We start from the raw sequence: 23,929 nt of genomic DNA, 5'->3' as shown, positions 1-23,929 counted from the left end.
GCACACACCCACTTATTGCATATTGGACGTGTTACTTACATTACATTGATGTTTCCTTGTAGCGGTGGCTTGAATGGTTTTCTTATGAGATGTGATGAGCAATCATGCATGGATGATTGCAGCTCTCTTGTGAAGGGGATGGAATACAGTATGAAGAATGATGTTGTGTAAGTTTCCTTCTGTCAGCTTGAGTGTGCATAATGAATTGGCGCACACATCTCCCATCATCCAAGGCGATATGCAGGAAGCCAAACACATTTCTAAATGGCATTTGAAATCCCATGAATTTGGAAATACATGCTGGATTGTCACTCAGCTCTCTGTGTGCATTGACGTTGGGCTGCCCTGTGCAGGGAAATAATATCTAAGGAATTTTTTTCTTTTGTTTATTATTATTTATGTTTTGATAGAATATTTACTTCGATGCAGATGTGCAATGTTCGAGAACCCACTGTTTGATAATCATATTCCTGAGCTACCTAAAAATGTTACAATGCCTGAAAAGGTATTCTTATGTTTTGCTATAAGTTGTCTAAAAGTCATTTTCTACTTATTTTGTTCTTCATTATATTTTATCATAAACTTCATATTAGATAGAATATTCTCGATTCTTAATTGGTGATGATTCCTGCAGTGTAAGTTTGGGATGCACACATATCAGTCTAGTTCAGCTTCTTCATTTGCACATTATAAATGGGTTGAAGCCAAAGAATGATACAAAAATCCAAATCATCTGATATCGGCCTTTGAATGTGGACTGCTGATCATTTTCTTTTTAACCATGTGTCAGTGTAGGGACAAAGCCCCACATATAGAGCTAGTTTTTTCAATATAGTGTCAATGTAGCCCTTTTTTGTGTATGGTTCAAGTAGAGGCTAAAATCCTTGTTTATGGCCCAAAAATCAAAAGTAATGATTCTCTTGATTTTCGAAAATTTGACTCAGGTAAGGTCTTTTCACCAAAATCCCAACAAACACCCTACTCCACTTACCATATTGCGGTCTCTACTCAAGGAGAATGAAATCCCTAGTCGGAATTTCGTCAATTGGTTCATTGAACCCAAAAGGTCACAAAAAACAAAAGCAAAAAAGAAAAGAAAATGAGAAGTTAGATTATGAAGAAGAAGATGGAGGGGAATGTGGCATAGTGGCTTTCAAGCAATCTCCTTCATCTTCGTTGCTTGATCGTGGAATTGAGATGGAAAGGAACTTGATCTCCTTGATAGTGTCATCAAAATCTTACGAGGGTCTTACATTGTCCTTCTAGGAGAAATGAGGAAGGAAAAGCACAAGATCACTTCTCCTTCCAAAGGTTTTCGGATCCTTGTGTCACTACTGCAAGGAGTAGAGCTGTACTCTTTGGCCTTAGAGGCAAAGATGTTAGTTTTGTGTGCCCCAGAAAGCGAGAAATGATTGTCTTGATCATGTACCTTGATAGCCACATTTATTTGGTGTCCACCTTGTATGCCATAATTAAATATGTGGGAAACCTAATCTATCTATTATTTTGTGGGTTATTGTGAGGGATTCCTCTAGTTGTCTTAGGTTTTCACTCCCCAAGTATAGGGTTGTGATGTAGTAATAAACTCGGTAAGACCGAAGTCGAATCCACAGGGACTAAAACTTGTACGTTTCCTGAAACTAGGTAGAAATAGAACTAGACTAAGATATGATCTAAACCAAATAGAATTTAAGAAATAATTGTGGAATAATTATCTAAAACTTTAAGGAATTCAGAGGAATGAAACTAGGGTTTCAGAGGATCCACTTGTAGAGATCAGGGAGATCTTATGCCTGCATCAAGGATTATGGGATTCAAACTGAACTTACTTGATCTGGTTTTCAAAAGATGAAATGTATATGAATTAGAATGGATTCCATCACAAAACCATGCCCATGAGACAAAGCAAACAACAAAATCAAACCAATTCACAGCCAATCTGAGTGATGTGTGAATGTCAGGAAGAGTACTATCATCCTACCATGCCCATGGAACAATGATGAACAACAGGGCCTCCTGACGTCATAAACATCAAAAGAGAAAAAGAAATATTCAAAGCCATTGCAAACCCATTGTAATTTCAGTCACAACAGACCATTAAAGACTGAGAAAATATTCTTTTAATAATCAACTTAAAACCAAGTTCAATTCAGAAATTCAAATTAAACGCATGAGGTAGTGTCTCCCATCTCGCTACAGGCTTCACCTCTTAGCCCTAGCTAAGAGGTTTAGCCACACATGATATGGGCTAAATCTTAAAAAAAAAAATAGAAATAAAAAGGACAAGAAGAAGAAAAAAACAGAACCGAGCACCCCTTCAAAAGAGTCTCCACGCTGCCAGCTCTCACGTCCACTCCAGCAGAAGAAACGTCTTCACGTTTCTTCCTTTCTTCCTGGCAAACCAAAACCAAACCCGAAACGTAGCTGCTCCTCTTCACACTCCAGTCGTCCTCCCTTTTGATCCCCGTTTTCCTCCCCTTCCCTCTTGCCTTGCTCCTCCCCTTCCTTTATAGGATTCCGGCCCTGATAGCTGAGTCGAGCCCCGAATTCTTCTTCGCAGTCCGTTTGCAACGGAGCCGGACTCTCGGTTTACGCAGAAAGAGCCTACGCAGTAAAGATTCGCAGCCGGAAGAAGAACGTGTTCGGTGATGCTTTACCGCGGATATCTCCGAGAAAATTCCTTTGCACGGTCGGTTTCCGCTCCTGCTCCATCCGAATGGCTTGGATCAACGAGAGGTTTGATGATGGTGGCCCACCAGAGACGACCGCAGCCTCCTGTTGCGAACAGAGTCGCCGGTTTACGCGCTGTGATGGCAGGGGGGTCCAAGATTGACGGTGATGGATAAATCCACGCCGACCATTAGATTTCCGTTGAAAAACCAGTTAGATTCGGCTGGTTTTATGTTAGATTCGGTGTGGCCCATGCGATCTTCATTCCCACCGTCCATTCCTGCGTTTGAGCGGCTGGGATCGTGAAGATGCTTGCATGGTGGAAAAAGGACACCTAGGCGTTGTTCTTGGCCATCTCCCACGACAAGTGGACGGTTTGGATCGTCGAACTGAGGAGCGAGTGGGGCCCACAACGATCTCCCGGCGCAAATAGCGTCGGACGCTGTTTCTTAAAAGAAAACGGACTGCGGGTCAGTCCATGGTTTGACCGGACATCAGTGCACGGCCGGTGCACTTGTGCACCGTGCACACAAATTGTACACAAGGGTCTCACGGAGATGTTCGTGAAAAATCCGTTCCGTCCATCCATTCTGTTATATCATTTAGACTGTCTAGACCAATTTTGAAGCATATCCAGATATCAGGCGGGCCCCACATAATGATTAAAGGGACTGATTTATCCGTTGGGCCACTTCCAGAGAGATCCAATGGCTGAAATTTGACGTGTACGGTTACTTTATGGTCCTCAGGCCACATGAAGTTTCAAACTGATCAGATGGTGGGAACCCTATGATCTTGCATTCTGGACACTTTTCATGCCACTTGAGCTTCAATTTCTCGATTTTCTTGGATCCTTGGTGTGCAAATCTGTCGATCTTGGTCTCCTAGGGTCCGTCGCTTGCCTTGGTGCCTTCAGACCGTTAAATCCATGCTTTTAGTACCCTTTTCCAGTCCAAGCTCGTGAATACAACCTGCATCACAAACATGATTAAATCAGGCTGGGAAACCTAATCTATCTATTATTTTGTGGGTTATTGTGAGGGATTCCTCTAGTTGTCTTAGGGGAGGATGAGTTTGGACAACGACCAGTAGCCAAGGGAGAGTTGTGTTTCATGGTACCTTAAATTCCTTACCATAGTAGCGGATTTGTACAATCTATGAAAGGTTCATTAGTCATCCTGTATGAAGGAACCAACGATGAGTTGGGATGGAAGGTCTCCACCATCGGATTAGATATGCCTTGGCTCTACCATACTTACGAGTGTAAGTGTTCACTGAATTCAGGTTCTTTGTTTTAGGCTTGGTTAAGGACTTTCATTGGAGGATTGCATGTTGTCTTTGGTCTAGGACACCTATCATGCCTAGATCAAATCGACTTGATAATGCTCTAGCTTTGACTAATCCTTAGACTTGAGGTCATGGTGGGACTCAATCTTGTCCAAACCGGTGTTTGATTTCCCCATGCCACAATTCAGCTAGCCAAGCTGTCTACCTAACATTTTCTCTCATAGACATTTTCTTCACCGAATGTAGGTTCTTGTTTTTTAGGCTTGGTTGAGGACTTTCATTGGAGGATGCATGTAGTCTCTTGTCTGGAACACCATCATGCCCAGATTAGATCAACTTGATCATGCACTAGCTTTGACTAATACTTAGACTTAAGGTCATGGTGGATTCAGTCTTGTCTAAATTTGTGTGATTTCCCAATGCCGCAATTCAGCTAGCGCTGCCTACCTTGTTGGACAAGCCACATGCCTTGCCTTGTATAGCCGATTCTATAGATAGACAATGTATAAATAGAAGATTTTGTATTTATCATTTTACCTTGTATAGTCATTGTAGAACTCTATAAGTTCAACCCTTCAGAGTTGTCTCAAATACAGAAAAGAAAAGGAGAATCATTTTCCTCAAAGCCTTTATTGTTTTTGCTTTGTTTACATGGTATCAGAGCAATACCGATCCTAATCCGGCATCTTCTTCATCACCGGCACCACCATCTGTCAGATCCAGCCCTCACGAAGCTCGTCCTTGCTCGTCCGATCATCCCCTACTACAAGTCCCTGCGCATGCACCTACTGCATTATCTTTTGCTACATCCAATCCCTACTCCCTCTTCTTATCCTGCTGCATCTGCATCATCTCCTGTAACATACCCTGATCTGTTGCATCATCTGCACGTCCTGATCTGTCGGTCTATTGCTCTTTTGCTAGTTGCTGTTCTGGTCTGTGGCTACAAGGTACTTTCTTCTTTAGCATCGTTTTTTTATCTCGTCCTATCTATGGATAAAGACTACCGTACAGAGGCCCCACGATGTAGTTTCGATGGCACCAACTACAATCTATGGGCCATCCACTTTCAAAGTTTTCTCAAGGGTCGAGGTTTGTGGGGAGTAATTGATGGATCTGTTACTATCCCCGCTTCCACCGATGCCGACAAAATGGCTGATTGGGAAATGAAAAATAGACGGATTATTACCTGGATTCTTGATTCGGTCAATCGATCAATAGCTGTTGGCCTCACGCCACATCGCACTGTTAAGGCTATGTGGGATCATCTTCAGACAATATATCAACAGAGTAATGCGGCTCGGTTATACCGGGAACAAGATTTGGTTCACCTTACTCAGGGTGACAAAAGTATTCAAACTTTCTACTCTAAAATGGTTACAATTTGGATAGAGATGGCTATGATGGATCCAGAATTCCCAAATGACTTTAAAATATTCCACACAATGCGCGAGAGTGCGCAAGTTAGACAGTTTCTTATGAAACTGCGTCCGGAATTTGAGCATTGCAGGGCTGCTCTTCTGAACTGTATCCCAACTCCTTCACTGAATTCGGTTATTAATGATTTATTAGCTGAGGAACAACGACTGCAGATCCTCTCTCAGGGGATATCTCAGGGACCATCTGACCTGACACTTACTGTATCCACCTCTGGACCAAATCGTGGTTCCACTACTTTAATTTGTCGCGGCTGTAACAAAGTAGGACATGTCGTCGCTCAGTGCAAAGATTGGTGCACGTATTGTCGAAGGACTAGTCATGGTATTCAGGACTGTTGTTCACGTGCCTACGCATCCTCATTAGGCCGTGGACGTGGTGGTCGAGGTCGTGGCCGTGGTCATGCTCTTTCTGCTACTTCTGCGACTATTTCTTCCAAGCCTTCTGTTAGTGATGGTGCATCAACTGGTTCTATTGAAGGTCTTTCCTCACCTTTAAATCCTGCGATGCTCCAGCAGATCGTGCAGGCCCTTTCTGCAGCCGGTATGTCAGGTATCACCTCATCTTCTGCATGGTTCTTCGATTCCGGTGCTTCAAACCATATGACTAGTGATGTCTCACATCTCTGCAATACTCGTCCCTACACTGGCAATCAGGCTATTTGTACTGCATATGGCACTAAACTACTCATACAGTCCGTTGGTTCCTTAACTTTCTCTCCTTCTGACTATCACTAGTTTACCCTTCGTGATGTGTTTCATGTCCCTAAATTCTCCTCAAATTTAATTTTTGTTGGTCAACTTACATCCAACAACTGTTTGGTCATCTTTCTTCCAAATTGTTGTTTTGTGCAGGATTTGGCAACGGAGAAGGTACTTGGGAAGGTTAGGCGACATGGATGTTTGTACGTGTTGGACTTTCACCCATCCGTTACTCTAGCTCGTTGTTTCTTCTTCCTTCTTCCTCAGATATTTGTTCGGCAAATAAAATGTGGAAACTCTGGCACTTTCGCCTGGGTCATCCACATTCTGATCGTTTGATTCAGCTCTTTTCTTCTAGCATGTTAGGGAATATTTATCTTAATAAAAGTGATTTAGATTATTCTTGTTCTTTCTGATGCCTTTCAAAAAGTAAATGTATTCCCTTTCCTCTAAGTACTACAAAATCATCATCTATATTTGAATTGGTGCATACGGATGTCTGGGGTCCTTTCTCAATTATGTCTTTCTGGACTACGATATTATGTTATATTCATTGATGATTTCACTCGTTACACCTGGATTTACTTTTTGCACTCTAAGTCACAGGTGTTTGAAAAATTCAAAATATTTCATTCTATGGTAGACACTCAATTTCAAGTAAAAATTCAAATTCTCCGCTCTGACTCAGGAGGAGAGTCTCTCTCCACAAATTTTCGTACATATCTTCAGAGTTATGGGATTATTCATCAGACCACTTGTTCTGATACTCCACAACAGAATGGGGTGGCTGAATGCAAAAATCACCATATTGTTGAAATTGCCAATACCTTAATGACAACTATGAGTGTTCCTCATTCCTTCTGGGCGGAAGCTCTGATGCATTCAGTCTACTTGATTAATCGGTTGTTAACCACAGTTTTGAATAGTAAATCTCCCTACTTTGTTCTCACCGGTTCTCTTCCTACATATTCCACATTTCGTGTTTTTGGTTGTGTATGTTATGTTCATCTGGCATCACGTGAACGTAACAAACTTTTCCCAAAATCAGTAAAATGTATGTATTTGGGATTTGGAGAAACTCAGAAGAGTTTTCGTTGCTATGACTCGGTCTCTCGTCGTGTACGAGTATCACGACATGTTGTTTTTCTTGAGCATATTGCTTTCCATTCATCTGGTCCTCCTTCGCCCACACTAGAATCTCCTGCTCTTACTAGTTTTCTTGACATTCCGGTTGCGTCGAGTCCACCTCCTTGTCCATTGCAGTTTTATTCATGACGACCACGTACGGATCCATCACCTACTACTCTCCCTACTGTACCTGTAACCGATCCAGATCCTATCTTGGTACGTCGTTCCACTCGTGAACATCGACAGCCTGATCGCTTGATATACTCTATGTCTGCCATGAATACTACCCTGGATACTGTATCTATTCCCACTTTATACCATCAAGCAGCTAGTCATGATCGTTGGAAGAAGGCTATGGCAGAAGAACTTGTAGCATTGGATGATAACCATACGCGGGACATTGTTACTCAACCTCCTGACCACCAATTAATTGGCAGTAAATGGATTTATTTTGTGAAGCTCAAATCTGACGGATCATTAGATCGATACAAAGCTCAGCTTGTCGCTCAGGGATACAAATAGGAACACGGAAACGATGTATCATCAGTTCGCTCTTGGCCACTCACTTAGATGGACGTGAAAAATGTTTTTCTTCATGGAGACCTCCAAGAAACAGTATATTTGAAACCTCCTCCTGGTTCTTTAATCCCCGCCGATAAAGTCTGTCGCCTGAAGAAAGCTCTATACGGTCTCAAACAGGCCCCTCGGGCATGGTTCCAACGTTTTCATGATGTTGTTATAGGAGCTGGCTTTACTCAAAGTGGTCATGATCTATCCTTATTCTTACGCACCTCTGAGCATGGAATTGTCATTGTTCTCGTTTATGTTGATGACCTACTTCTGACTGGTAGCGATGATACTGGCATTTTGGCATTAAAGGACGTTCTGAAGTCATCCTTCAAGATGAAGGACTTGGGTCATCTAACATACTTTCTTGGACTTGAATTTTTGCATTCTATATGTGGAATCCTGGTCAGCCAGCATAAATATACTAAAGATCTTCTCGCCTTGGCCTCCTTAACGGATCAGAAGACAGTTCAAACTTCCTTGAAACTAATGTTCAATATGACCGTGACGATGGTGAACTCCTTGCAGATCCTACATTATACCGCCGTTTGGTTGGGAGTCTGGTTTACTTAATAATGACTCGTCCTGATATTGCCTACGCGGTCCAAGTTGTCAGCCAATTTGTTTCTGCTTCTCGAACTCTTCATACGACTGCAGTATTGCGCATCTTACGGTACCTACGTGGAACTCTGGATCGATCTCTGTTCTTCTCCTTTACGGCCTCTCTGGATCTTCGTGCTTATTCAGATGCTAACTGGGCCGATTGTACTCTCTTCCGCAGATCTACCACTGGCTACTATGTTTTTCTTGGCACTTCTCTCATCTCTTGGAAGTGTAAGAAGCAGGCTACTGTTTCCAAATCAAGCACGGAGGCCAAGTATAGAGCAATGTCAGCAGCTTGTAGTGAGATTATCTAGTTACGTGGACTTCTTTTTGACTTGGGCGTTCATCTACAAGATCCTACTCCACTCCATGTAGATGATCTGAGTGTCATTCAGATTGCCTCTAATCCAGTTTTCCATGAACAGACAAAGCATATTGAAATTGACTGTCACTTCATCCGCGAGAAGTTTCAGTCTTGGCTTATTTCGCTACCACATGTCGCTTCGCATGATCAGATTGCCGACATTCTCACGAAGTCCCTTACTTCTGCACGCCACTCATTTTTAGTTAGCAAACTGTTACTTGTCGATGACCCGCATTAGTTTAAGGGGGGATGTTAGACAGGCCACATGCCTTGCCTTGTATAGCCGATTCTATAAATAGACAATGTATAAATAGAAGATTTTGTATTTATCATTTTACTTTGTATAGTTGTTGTAGAACTCTATATATTCAACCCTTCAAGGTTGTCTCAAATACAGAAAAGAAAAGGAGAATCATTTTCCTCAAAGCTTTCATTGTTTTTGCTTCGTTTACATACCTAACATTATCTCTCATAAGCATTTATCCGACATACATTCCTTTTCTTATGAAAATGAGAACATCTATTGAAACGTACAGTAGAAACAATTCTTTGGATGGATCTGAAACTTGCTTAGGTAGTGGGTCTTGTGAGAGAGATGTTACTAGGAGTTCCTTGAGAGAACAAAGTGCATTGAGGTTTACCATGTAGAAAATCACATAGGCAACGCTATGAAGAGAAGGGTCTTGGCATCCATGGAGAATAAAGAAAGAGATAGGAGGGGAGGGTGTAGATAAGAGAGAGAGAGAGAGAGAGAGAGAGAGAGAGAGAGAGAGAGAGAGCTTTCTAACATCCTGTTGTATATGTACTATGATAGGCCTTTATATGTAAGATGGTTCTCATTTCTCAATCCAATTGAAACCACAACTCTAAGAAGGAAACTTCTTAACCACTTTCTTAATTTGACTCAATTGAAGTATGGTTAATAACTAAGTAACCAAATAAAATTATGACTTACCAAGGATTCTCAACATTCCCACTCATTGTTAAGTTCGAGTTGCATATATAATTCCTAAACTTCTTTTGAAGAAATCAAACTTATCTGCACTGAGTTCTTTGATGAATATATTCTGCACTCGGCCAACTATAGAGACTATACATCAACTCACCTCTTTGCTCATGACCTTTTAATGAATAAAGTGGTAAGGACCACCACATCCTTCGTATGGGCATGAAATGTCAGATTTAATTCCAGCATGATCGAGTTAACATTGCCATTCTTGATGGGAATGTGATAGTAGTCTTTTTCTCCAAAGTCTCTCAATAGTTATATCAATCACACACTTGCACATGTAGCTAGCATCGCGAATCGATATTCAGCCTTTATAGCAGAAAACGCAACATTAGTTTGCTTCTTGCTTCACCATGACGTGCTTTCCAAACCAAGGCTGAAATAGAAACCTGAAGTTGAATATGTGGATGGGTGTCCGCCTGTATCACAATAACCTCTAAGCTTTATTGGTACATCGTATTCATGAAGCACATCTTTCTTAATGGTCGCCTTCACATTTCTCAATATATGTAGTCTAAATTGCAGAATAAGACATCATATTCATATACCTAATTAATTGGTTGGATGACGTATACACCGCCACAGCAGACCCCAAATTCTATCTGGAAGTTTCTGTGGTGGGCATCCCCCTCCCCAATCTCCCCCATTCTTCTCTGGTACCCACCTGAGTAATGGATCAAGCTATATTTTGGGAACTGGGTAACATTTGGGGGTGCATCTAATGAATGGGTCAGTGTTTTGACAAGAAATGAAAGTACCTCGATTGGAGAATTTATTCAATAATAACAAAGGAAAAGTAAAGAACTATCATCATTAAATATTTTATTGATTCAGAAGTTTGTTTACATCCTCATTTTTTCCCTTGATTCCAAGGTAGAAATAGAATGTACAATTATAATGAAATGTTATAATTCAAATATCAATTTCGCCAGCATTCCAGCTTCGAATGCACTCCTCTTAACGAAAGAATCATTGTGCAGATTCAGTAATTCTTCAGAAGTCCTCTGTCTTTTCTTTAATCCAAAAACCCTTGGATTGATCAACTTTCTGAAAGAACTATCAAGAAATCGCCGTTTGAAAGAAGCTTTGAATCGATCTTTGGAACTTTATTGCGCACGCAAGCATAACAGATCTGTTGCGCGCCGCACAATGGACTAATGGTTCTTCATTGCGCGCGGCGCAATAGATGTCTCCAGGCACCTCTTCCTTCTTCTTTCTCCTCACGGAATACCTGGGAAGAATCTTGGATTTCTGCTAGTCCTTGAGCTCTGGAGTTTGTGCTCGAACCAAATAAAGAGGGGGAAGGGGTATTTATAGGCAATCACACGTGCGAAACCCCATTTCCGCGCAACTATCCCTCATTGCGTGAGTGCAAAATACACACCGTGCTCCGCGCAATAGATCTTTGTCAGATATTATAACTTTTTCTGTTGCGCGCGGTGCAATGGCTCTCCATTGCGCTGGCACCTGTATTTCTTCTTCTTTTCTCAAATTCTATCGTTCTTTCTTCTTTTTCCTTCTTAATTTTATTGTTCCAATAGTCTGATAGTACTTGCACATTACAGAGGGCCCCACAGCCCATAATTACCATATGTTTACTCGATTTTGGGATTCTTATCTAATGTAGTTTCATTTTGCTCATATCTAATTCATCTGTATAAATTTCACTGGACTAAAATTGTCTGGTCCAGACAATCACTGAAGCAGATATAAAACAAAGAATGCTTTGGCATGAATATAATGGTGGTCAATCGAGGAAAAATAGGTGAATTTTCTTTCTCAAAATGATGCTTTTGCAAGAAATAATGAAATTGGAAATTCAGTTATATCGGTTTTAACTTGTTTGAAAACTTTGCAGATTGCAAAATCAGCAAAGGTATGCGATGGAAACAGTAAACATTGGAAAACCCAGTTCATCTGACCCATCGTCGGATCGAGAGACATGGAAAGTGGCAGGGTCAGGTAGGAATGACAGCAGAGGAAAAGGGTCTTTGGAAAATTCGAATTTCGGTTGGAGTTCAGAGACTTCTAGGGGAATTGAAGAGAGAAGCGGCAGTTTTGGGCGACCTAGAAATGCTATGTGCACCCACGGGAGTGGAAGCCGGCAGCAGGATACTCCACCTGACATTGATTTGCATGGTCGAGTCCGAGGCAGAGGAAATGGGTCTTTTGAAGAACAGAGTTTCAGTCAGACTTCGGTGCCCGTTAGAGGCATTCAGGTTAGAAATGGTGGTTTCAACGAATCAGGAAATGGCTCGAGGGCCGACAGGAGTGATAACTGGAGATCCACTTCTCAGCTTCCAGCATCACCAACTTATCGGGGTCGAGGAAGAGGCTGTTCTGAGCCATCTTCTTCAAGCCGAAGATGGTAGTTATGACAGTTATTTTCTATGGGGACCTTGGATAGGGTGTTTTGCATTTTGTTTTCATGAAATATGAAAATTTGCACTAAATTAGATTGATAAAGACTGATAAATTACGAAATATATTGATATTTGGTACAACCAAACACGCCCTTCGTGGCTCTGTTTTGAGTGATCATTGGTAGTTAAGACATTTACTCTGGGGATCCTGTCAGTGTTTTTTGTTTTTTGTTTTTTGTTTTTTGTTTTTTTTTGTTTTTTTTTGGTTTAAGGATGTGTTTGGTTGCACCCTATTTCATGAAATATCATGATATTTGGTTCAACCAAATCTGCCCTTATCTTTTATTGCTATTTTTATTTTTGGAGGGAAAGTAATGAAAACTGTTGCTAGGTGATTATGATTCCGTTTTTTTATGGTGTATCTCAAGCACCCTTACTAGAATGAGTCAATCTGGGCCGTCGGATGGTAAGGACATGCTTGAAAGTTGCATGTTTGAATAGCACTAACAATGTCACTCCATTGGCAATTTGTTTAATGAAAGGAAAGTTAGCATTTTGTATGTTAATTCAAGGAGTTATTTGATTCTCTGGCTGAGTGGAACGTTTCATATCGATAATTCAAATTAGGTCGTCCAAATCATGGTACCTACTCTGATCTGGTCCATAACCACAACTTTATATTGATTGGATGGTCCTGATCTACTATCTGTTTGACATCAGTTTCTTTATTCGGACCATAAACTAATTTTCATTTTAATTGTCCATTACATTTTTACTGGTCAGGTGGTTGGCACCCTATCCTATAAAAATCCATTGCTCTATTTAAAGTTGCATGAGATGTGACAATTGGGTGCATGTATGGGAGATCTAGGACGTCCATCAGGTGGCCCACCCATTCAGTGAATATCCTAACTTTCAAGTCAGACCTGAACCACGATCAGTTGGACTGCACATGTTTGTTGAATGTGGACGGTTACTAGTACTTTTAGCAGTACATTTCTAGTTGAGTAGGCCGACCTGATTAGTGAACTAGTTGGATAATGGATTTCTAGCGGGGCCCACCTGGAAAACAGCTAGGATCTACATTTTGTATGTTAATTCAAGGAGTTATTTGATTCTCTGGCTGAGTGGAACGTTTCATATCGATAATTCAAATTAGGTCGTCCAAATCATGGTACCTACTCTGATCTGGTCCATAACCACAACTTTATATTGATTGGATGGTCCTGATCTACTATCTGTTTGACATCAGTTTCTTTATTCGGACCATAAACTAATTTTCATTTTAATTGTCCATTACATTTTTACTGGTCAGGTGGTTGGCACCCTATCCTATAAAAATCCATTGCTCTATTTAAAGTTGCATGAGATGTGACAATTGGGTGCATGTATGGGAGATCTAGGACGTCCATCAGGTGGCCCACCCATTCAGTGAATATCCTAACTTTCAAGTCAGACCTGAACCACGATCAGTTGGACTGCACATGTTTGTTGAATGTGGACGGTTACTAGTACTTTTAGCAGTACATTTCTAGTTGAGTAGGCCGACCTGATTAGTGAACTAGTTGGATAATGGATTTCTAGCGGGGCCCACCTGGAAAACAGCTAGGATCTATTACACGTGTACCATGCGGCCTTTTGGGTGCGACCTATTTTGCAAAAGATGAATCATACCTTCCTCAGGCCAAATGTTTGTACGGTTAGATTGGGACTTTCTACAAGTGGAGCCCTTGGTCAAGTGATCCAAACCATTGGTATGATGGGCCCCCAATGTAGACGACCCATGCACCAAAATCTCCCAGATGGAACAACTGTAACCCTAAAATAGGTTTGTATCACAAACAAATCAGTGTGTAGTTCCTAACCGCAGTGCCAAATCTCCTTATTGCCATTTTCTCAAGAGAATTTCATATTTTAACGTTTTTCCCAAGATATTATTGGATAAAATTCACTGAAAATACAACATTAAAAAATAATTATTAATTTTAATGCAAATATAAAATACAAACATATATTTATAAATTAATTTATTTTAACTTCTAAATGTTTTTACATTAAAAATAAAATCATTCCATGATAAAATAGTGAGAAATTTAAAAATAAGAGATTTTCAAAATCTTGGAGATATTTGTCACGTGTGTGAATAGTTGGCTGTCCATAGGCGGTTGGTCCGAACCAAGATCAATGCAAGTCAGGCCCTAAAGAAAAACCTTGGCTTGAGCCTCACCCAAGTGCAAGAACAAATAGAACCACACATATCATCTCCAAAACAAACTTGGAAATAATGGGCAGCTTGGATGTCGCAGTGCGAGAACCATGAACTGTTTTATCAGATCTCCTAGATTCGACCCTTGGTAGATCTGAGCCATTAAATGTCTTCGGCATACTTTATTGGGCTAGTATTCAAGTTCAGCCTAATCTGGTCTCAAACGAATGAGATTCGCTGAAAATAATATAAATAATTCTTGTAGAATCCGATTCAGATCTAGACGTATATCATCAAATGCAACCAATCCATCTCATAAAGCAGTCGAGTTGTCGACACTAACTGATTGTACGCAATCCGCTTCCGATATGATTAGTGAGATATGGCCTGATCAATATTGGTTAATCAAAATGGTCCAATTTTCTAGCGATTCGCATGCTATATAGATAGGACGACCACATCAGATTTACTCTACAACGCGCTGGACGCTCCCAATTAATTATACATCAGTCCAATGGATCCTTGATGATGATAAAAATAAATAAATAAAGTGAGCCACTGCCTTAAATAGTCTAGATCTCATGATTGTGTGGGCCATAACTACAATCCCTTGGACCCCACATACAATCTAGCGTGCTTGGATATATGCAGCCCTTAAAACACAATGGACTGTATGTGAGCATCACACATGTAATATAGACGTTCCATGCGTCTCAAGTAATTCAGGCCGTCTAATAGGCTATAGAAGATAAATTCTCCAATAAAAGTGAATATTATGTAATTTTTTATCATGAAAAAATAAATAAAAAGATCGAGCATGATCATGTCTTTATAATTGTACAAACACGCAACCTTCAATTTAAACTATCAAATCAGCACGGGCAAACCATTCAAACCCATGAATCACTGTTACATAACGTATTATCCATAAAAGGAAAAACTTGTAAAACAACCTCCATATATCCTAATTAATCATGGATTCAATGTTAATCATAGATGATGCATTAATTTGATTGTATTGGATCTTTTCAATTCATGTATCTATTTGGCACTAAAACATTATATGGACGATCCTCGCAAAGGATTCTATGATTTGGTTGGTCAAAGCGATCAGGACCGTTGTTTCTGGCCGTGGGATCTGTCCGGCTGTTTCTCAATAAAATCTGCGTGGGATGTTTGTAGATCTGGTGCTCAGAGGAGGAGCTGGGCTAATGGAGTTTGGCAAGGCAACCTTCCCCCTAAGATAGCCACTTTCCTCTGGAGATTGCTTCATGGGGCTTTTGCTGTGGATGAGCGTATCCAATCTGAAGGTGTGAAGTTGGCCTCTATGTGCGTTTGCTGCATTGAAGAGCCTGGCCGCTGCCCTAAAATTGAAGATCTAGACCACCTCTTCCTCCACGGAGTGCTCGCCTCTAAGGTTTGGAAATTTTTCGGTGACTCATTTGGGATCCCGGCCCTTCTGGCCCATTCGATTGAAGCTAGGCTTAAACAATGGTGGCTAGTAGTGTTGGGTGGAAACAATATCGTAGAGTATAGAAAGTTGGTGCCCAACCTCATAATTTGGGAGATTTGGAGGGCTAGAAATTCCATGGGGGGGGGGGGGGGGGGTTTGTGGGGTGTTCGAGGTGGTGAGGTGGATCGAGCCGTAGGTTGGTTGGGCCATGCTGAATATTGACGGGTCAGCGAGAGGCAACCTAGGCCCATCCGATGGTGGTGGGATTTGCAGGAACTCAGGCGGAGACCTCATCTTTGGCTTCTCGGTGGGGTTCAAGGTGGTCTCAAGCAACAGAGCGAAATTACGTTCCATATGGTATGGCCTCTTCATGTGTAGGAGTTTGAGGCTCTCCAGGATCGTGGTGGAATCTGATTTGAGATTTGTGGTGGATCTTGTGAATAGGGAATCTCATCCTAGTTGGGTTTGGGATCATTGGAGTAAGAGGATTGATGAGCTTAGAATCGGTGGATCCTTTTCCTTTTGTCACATTCCTAGGGAGGTAAATGGCCCGGTTGATGGATTGGATCGGTTAGGTAGTGCCTCTCAAGGCAACTTGGCTTATTTTGTTTTGGCCAATCTCCCAAGAGAAATCAGAGGGTTAATTTTATTGGATAAAACTGGGTTAGGGGCTGTTAGAGAGAATCCGTAAGGGTTGGTCAGTGGGCTAGTTTTGTCACTTAGTCATATGATAGGCTCCCTTGTTTTTGTGTGGGAGCCTGAATGCTGTCTAGTTCATGTAAAGTCCATTTTGGTATGAATATATCTCTCATTTAAAAAATAAAAAATAATTAAAAAAAATAATAATAATAAAAGATATGCTCATTAACGTGATTAAAAAAAACTGAACAATATCTAAGAACAAAACTACTTTGATAATACTTTTGTTAGGATTTGAGGAAACATGATAAAATTAAAACTTTACAAAACTATATTATAATATTAAGCCCCATGGATCCTAATTTAGATATACCTAAGTTTTTATAAGATAAAACATAAATCTAAATGATGGGGTTTACCTAATTTAAGTTGTTGAGAAACCATTGTGAAATAGAGAGCTAGCAATGTCCTAGAGGGGGGTGAATAGGACAATGCCAAATAATCGAAATAAATGTGGAATATGTAAATATTACAAAGATCTCAATTGCTTGAGTATTGAAATCTTAATTCCAAATAATTCATATGATAACCTTCACCTAAAATATTAGGCAGGACAACCTCATTTCACGAATAACTTTTGAAATCAATCTTTCAAACTTGCAAGAGTATATAAAAATGATTACAACATTCACTACTGAAATGAAATAAATTACATCCAATCACCAAAAAACAATAAAGCATTCGCCACATGGAAAAAGGAGTTATAGTGGTTCGGTACTTAAAAATAGTCACACCCACTCTACTTCCAAAATTCTTACCCTCGTAATTTTGGCCTTCACTATAAAAAGGTTTTCATAGGGTCACCTCAATAACCTGATACAATTCCTTATGATTTTCACGGGCTATCACAATAAAAACTCAAATAAGATTTTCACAGGCTATCTTAAACAAAACCTCAACTGAGATTTTCACAAGATATCTTAGAAAAATCTAAGCAGAGTTTTAGAAGGTATACTTATCTTCAAATGTAGAATACGAATCAGAAGCTCGTAGCAGAAGGACTTCTTTCTTGAACGTAGATGACGAAGTGTTCAATTAGATAAAAAGAGTCTAGGGTTCTATAGATTTTAATTATGAAAAATCAAATGCTACTTAATTCAATTCTCTTAGATATTAAAGATGAATATAATTTACTCTCTTAGATTAAAGCTTAAAAGATTTGAGAATAAAGGGAATTGAATAAGCTATTAAAATAAATTATAAATACCAACAAATAGTTTGTCGAGGACTTGAGTTTCTCTTTCTCTTGTAGAAGAATTATGATAATAATTTTTTGTGTAATTCGGAATGAGAGAAAGACTCAATTTATAGGCAAAGAAGTTAGAACTTCGGCTAGCCCCAGATAGGCTTCGACTAACCCAAGTTCATTGGATTCTATTTAACGGATTTCGGATTGCGTGGCTGGCCCAAGGTCAAGTTTAGTTGACCGAATTCTCTCGAATTCCAAAAGATGGTGTTGCTAGAATTTCACTCGAACTTTCTCGGGCTAGCCGAATTTCAACTTGGGGTAGTCGAATTTCTAATAAAAGTTGTTATTTGCTTCTGGCTTCAAGTTGGGCTGGCCGAGGAAGCTTAGGTTGGCCGAACCAGAAGTTAGGTTGGTCGAATTTCAAGCAAAAACACATGTAAAAACTTATGATAAAGATTTTTGAAAGCACTTAGTCCTAAGGTCTTTCTAGGGTTATACTACCTGAGATATATCAAACATCTGAGTCACTTTGACTTGTACTTTGTCTTGAACTTTGTCTTGGGTTTTGTCTTGGACTTTGTCTTGAATTCGGACGACGATTTCTTTGAGAAGTTGTGCCGATCTTTTTCTCTTGAACATTATCTGATCTTGAGCTTGATATATTCTTGAACATTAAGCCGATCTTGAAGTGCTTTTGTCTCATGAAATTTAACAACCTATGTTTGTTTGACATCCTAGCACTAACACACGGTTTTGTCAATAATGATCTTTTATCCTTGGAAGTATCTCCCGAATTTATCTGAGATGAAGGAGAGGTGGGAGCTCTACATGCCAACCCTTGAGGGGGTCAAGGGAACACACACCATCCACGTAGGTAGATCCTACACATGTCACATGTTGCTTGGATGTCTTCAATCTGTGTAGAAACAGAGGAGTTTGATCAACCGAACAGCCTGCTTGATCAATCAAGTGAACCCTCGATTAGACAGATTAGTCTCTAGACGTTTTTGGACATGTTCGATCGATCAACCTTGGGGGTTCGAGCGATCGAAAAAATTAAAAAAAAATCATGTAAACTCTCTGGACACTTTTGAGCATGTTCAATTGATTGAAGATGTAGAGGCTCGATCGATCAAGGGTTTCTTGATCAATTGATTCTTAGATCGACAGTGCACATAATTTTACATAATTGCGTGATTTGTTTCCTATATATATATATAGGTTTAAAACAGGATTAGGGTATCGAGGGGCTTGTTCTAGAGATAGGTTGCGATTTTGAGAAAACAAGGGTTTTCGCATCTATAAGTTCATCTAATCACTTGTAATTCATTTTCATGGTAGATTAGCTTGTCACTTTGTACCATGGTTTTTTCTCGCAAGAGCTTTCCACGTAAAATCGCATGTTCCTGTGCATGCTTTATTTGTATTTGCTTCTCATTGTGCAATTTGAATTTGTGGTTTGCTTCTGTGGTGCCCTAATAGTTGGTATCAGATATATACGTTGGGATTCGATTTTAAATCTAAAACATGACGATGTGAGGATATAATATGAAGTATGAGATGGAGAAGTTTATTGGAAAAATTAGCTTTAAACTATAGAAGGTGAATATGAGAGGCTTCTAGTTCAGCAAAGACTGCAACAGTCACCCCTTGGTATATGGAAGTATCCTATGACTATGAGCGATGAAGAATGGAAAGAAATGGATGAGAGGGCAAAAACCTCGATTGAATTATGTTGGTGGATAACGTCCTTTATAATATCATTGATCATAAGACCATCGCAGGACTTTGGATGAAGTTAGAAAGCTTATGCATGACAAAATCTCTATCAAATCATTTGTATCTGAAGAAGCAATTCTATAATATGAAGATGGCGGAAGGATCTTATATTAATAAATATATCAACATGTTCAATTAGTTACTTTGTAAATTAATGGGTGTGAAGTTGAAGATTGACGAAGAAGATCAAGTCCTAAATCTATTAAATTCTCTTCCAGAGTTGTATAAGAGTCTTATAGACACTATGTGATACGGTAGGTAGATCATAAACATTAAAATTGTTATCTCAGCCCTTCATTCGAAGTGGTTAAGAAAAAAGGACAGTGGCAAAGGTTCCTCTATGGATGCATTGGTAGATAGGGGAAGAAATTCTGAACGGGAGAAGGAAAATCCGTGATCTATGTCTAAATCGAAGGGAAAAGGAAAAATGAAGTGTTGGAATTGTGAAAAAATGGGGCATATGAAGAAGTATTGTCAAAATCTTAAAACCCATAAAATGGAGAAGTCAGAGGATTCATTAAGGGAGGCCAATTTAGCAAAATCTGATGTAGGTACGAGTGGTTGTGATTTGTTATCAGTATCCAAGGTCGAACACCTATACGATGAATGTAGAATGTCATGCCCCAAACTCGGGAACTGGGCTCATAAAATTCTCAGCCACCGAATCCAGTGCTGACAGCCTCCGTGGTACCCATTCTCAACTCCCAGCTCTTATGTGTCAAGTTCCGATCCTGGGATCCTACAAGGAGGATTTTCAGGGTAAATTTTTTTTTATAAAGGAGCATAATCACAAGTGTACCCAAGTCACCAAAACATCATCACCACATATCCACTAATATAATATTTGAGTACATTGCTGAAAGGGAAATACATCATATAACAAAATTTCAAAAGATCGGGCACATGCTCTTGCCTCAATGTTGTTGCGGTTTAGCATAACTTGCATGTAACGAACGTACATAAGTTTACTACGATGCTTAGAGAGTGCATGTGTGTGTGAGCAATGCATGTGTCAAGCATATAAATGTTAGAGTAAGCAGAAATGATGGAAGGCTAAACTGGCAAGTCCATAAATGATGTTAGCCATACCAAGGATATGCAATGTAAGGCCTACATGGCTGAATATCATATGCTAGAGATGCAACACAAGCATGCCAATCCTCAACAAGTCCACGTATTAGTACGGTTCATCACTGGAAACATCACCGGGGTCTAATACACTCCAACACTAGCTGTCACCCCATCGTGCATATGACCAAGTGTGTGGAAGAGACCTCACTATCCGCCTTGCCAATGGTATAACAATGCCCACCCAGCTCATCGATAGCGGACCCATTTACGAGCTGGTCAAACTCAACCTAGCTTACGGCCCCTACCCTCGGGCAAATAAGGTCACACCCCTTTTCAATTGACCACGACACAGTGGGAGATGCGATCTACTAATATTCGGCACTTGGGCGCTCATTTTATCCACTCGGTCTCGACGTTGAAGCATCTTATTGGTACCACAAGGGTTTAAGGACTTTCACCCAAGGACATTCATAATGCCCTAATGTTAGAATATAAATTTTTGGTATCCAATCTGACCATCCACGATATACTTGTGGAGGCCATAACCCTGATGTCAGTAGGGCGTAAAGTGATTGTGGCATACAAGATGTGAAATGCATAAGTCATACCATCCAAGTCATGCATCAAACCTGGGCATACCATGCGACCATGTGGGGCAACCCTATCTCATATGGAGTCCCCCTAAGTATCTCAACCCAATGGCATATGCTATGATCAATCATCACCCACAAAATGCATACGAATGATGCGTATGGGCATATGTCTGGGCATATGTCATTATACTAAGTAGGTTCTTAGTGTCTTACCGGACTAAGTACACTAGCATGTTATCAGACATATCAAACAATAATCGGCCTTGATCGGCACATCATATACAAAGAGTAGGAACTAACGACATGCCCCACTAGAAATATAGAAGTCTATATGGTATGACCCACATTAAACTAATATCAGCTCCTCATGTAGCCTGCAAGGCATGAATAGAATATATATAACAAGGTGGGGTCCACTGAGAGTGACCTGGATGGACACCCACATGTACAACACGTGTATCACTAGGCTACCAATCCATTTGGGCACATGGTCCATTAATGATGTCCTAAAATAATTATATTACCAATGACATCACTGTAATTACTTTAGTAGAATGATCTGCACCATCTAATCATTGCTAATGTAAATTGAGGGTTACAGATCATTGGTTAGTCACTAGGATGTGATCATATGTTCATGGCCTATCTGAGTCTTGGGATTTCGTTAGTTTAGGCAAAATATATGCTTAAATGGATTTAATAAAAACATAGTTTCAACATTCACACACTAACAAATTTAAGGATTTGGATTTAAGATGTTAAATATAACTAAAGACCTAAGGGATCTTGATTCTAGGGATTCCTAAGTCCAAGACATCCCAAAACTAGAGATTTGCAAGTCCAGGGGATCCCAAAACCAAGAAATCCCAAGTCTGAGAGGTTTCTACCCCCACATTACCCTATGGTGCAATCGGCCTTAGATCTGGATCAACTTGAGTTTTGGGCCTATGGCCTAACATGGTCTGATAAGACGGATGAATGAAGTGGATATGATACATACATCATGTAGGGTCCCATATGTGAGGGCAGCCCAGGGAGGCTTCCTCCCTCCTGTCTCTTTGTTTCTCTTTTTTTCTTTTTTATATACACTATCAGTGCGGGCCCCACATGGATCTTCTACTCCGTTCACTGTATAGTCCATCTCGAGCGGGTCTAATGGGCTTTGATTTGGGTTGATTTGGACGAACAGAGACTCCACGGTGGGCCTTGGAAGATTTCAACAACAATAGTTCGTTTCCCTCATTACGGCCCACTTGAGATTCGAATCTGTCTCATCTTTTGGCCCATGGCCTAAAATGATCTTGAAAAGTTGGTGGATAGTGCGGATTCAATATAAACATCAGAACAGGGTCCCACTTGTGAGACCCAAAATTGGCCAAGAATGGATTACCGCCCATGTGCATGACATTCATGTATTTTTTTATATTATTATTATATTCGTTGTATGTTTTGCATACACTATTAAAGTGGGCCCCAAGTTAATATCTAATTAGTTCATTGTCTTTGCCAGCTCGACTGGAGTCCAATAGACTTTGGTTTGGGCTATTTGGATGATTAAGGACTCCAAAGCGAGCCCTAGAGTATTTTAACATATGAACATTAATACACTTAGTACGGCCCACTCGAGACTTGGATTTGCCTCAAAATTTAGCACATGTCCTAAAATTATATGGAGAAGATGGTGGATGGTGTGGATTAAACAAATTAATTGTGGTGGGGTCCACATGTGGGGGCAGCACAAATGGTCTTCTGCCCTCCCAGTGACATCTTTTGTTCTTTTTTCTATTTCTTTCTTTCTATTTCCTTTTTTTTCTACTATGTGGGGTCAACTAGTGGATAATTCATTCTTTCCATCATATCGGTCAGCTCCCTATGGACCAAAGAAGTCCAATGATGGGTAGGTCCACAACCTACACACACAATAGTCGACCTTAGAAAGTTCCAACAATGTGACTTTGTTTCCCTCTGTGCGGTCCATTAGGAACTCAGATATGTCTCAGTTTTCATCTCATAGCATAAAATGACATGGAAAAGGTGGTGGATGGCGTGGATTAAACAAATACATCAAGGTGGGTCCATGGTTGGGACACCCCCACCCCACCTCTGCATGGTTGACGTGAGGGGGTGCTCCCACTCCCACCATCGGTTGTGGTGTGGTCCACTTGATGGTTAGATTGACTAGATTTTTGGGCTCCACGACTAAAATGAGCTAGCAGATGGATGGATGTTGTAGATCTAAGAAATACATCAATATGGGTCCCACGAGTGAAAACTCACTCCAAACCTCCTATGCAAAGTAAGAAATGACATGGGTAACCCAACTCCTCTGGTATTTGTGGTATGGCCCACTTGGAATTCATATTAGCTTCATTTTTTAGCTCAACGCCTAAAATGAGAAGGGAAATTGGATGGGCGTACAATGTGGATGATCTATACATGCGCGCACACACACATACACACACACACACACACATACATACATACATCATGATGGGGCTCATGAGAGAAGCCCACATGGTGGCTTTGGAAGGTGAATGGTGGCAAAGACAGAGACATGTCTTTGGACATTTTTGTGTCCATCGAAGATGGTGCCACTACCCCTCTCACTCTCTTGTGTTTTAAGGTTGATGTAGGGCCCACCTAGGAAATCCACTCCATCCATTTGAATGTCCAACTCATGGTTGGGCTAAGAAGCTTTAGATCATAACTATTTTTTGGGTATTTTCACCATCCAAGTGTGCTTACACAATCAACTGGTTTAAATAGAAATTAAACATCACAATGGGCCACACAAGGTGGTCCATGCTATG

The 23,929-nt window shown here is 40.4% G+C and overlaps 1 protein-coding gene across 3 annotated transcripts in view; it reads left to right on the top strand.

The window, feature by feature from the left end:
* LOC131234836 (5'-3' exoribonuclease 3-like) overlaps positions 1–12,187 on the top strand; it is a 51,083-nt gene extending 38,896 nt beyond the window's left edge. Inside the window, exons 21-24 of one of the 3 annotated variants that reach the window (XR_009165797.1) lie at positions 63–167; positions 411–505; positions 11,458–11,531; positions 11,625–11,689. Coding sequence is in view for 2 of the 3 variants with exons in the window: in XM_058231815.1 (XP_058087798.1) it covers positions 63–167; positions 430–505; positions 11,458–11,531; positions 11,625–12,138 (769 nt within the window). In the remaining variant the exon portion in view is untranslated. Of the gene's footprint in view, positions 1–62; positions 168–410; positions 506–11,457 lie in introns of all 3 variants that reach the window. The other 2 variants (XM_058231815.1, XM_058231816.1) reach the window with 2 other exon arrangements.
* The last annotated feature ends 11,742 nt before the right edge of the window (positions 12,188–23,929 follow it).

The sequence above is a fragment of the Magnolia sinica genome, chromosome 19 (genome assembly GCF_029962835.1).
Source record: "Magnolia sinica isolate HGM2019 chromosome 19, MsV1, whole genome shotgun sequence".
NCBI lineage: Eukaryota > Viridiplantae > Streptophyta > Magnoliopsida > Magnoliales > Magnoliaceae > Magnolia > Magnolia sinica.
Note: the sequence above shows the minus strand (reverse complement) of the source record. Positions and strands in the feature narration are given on the sequence as shown.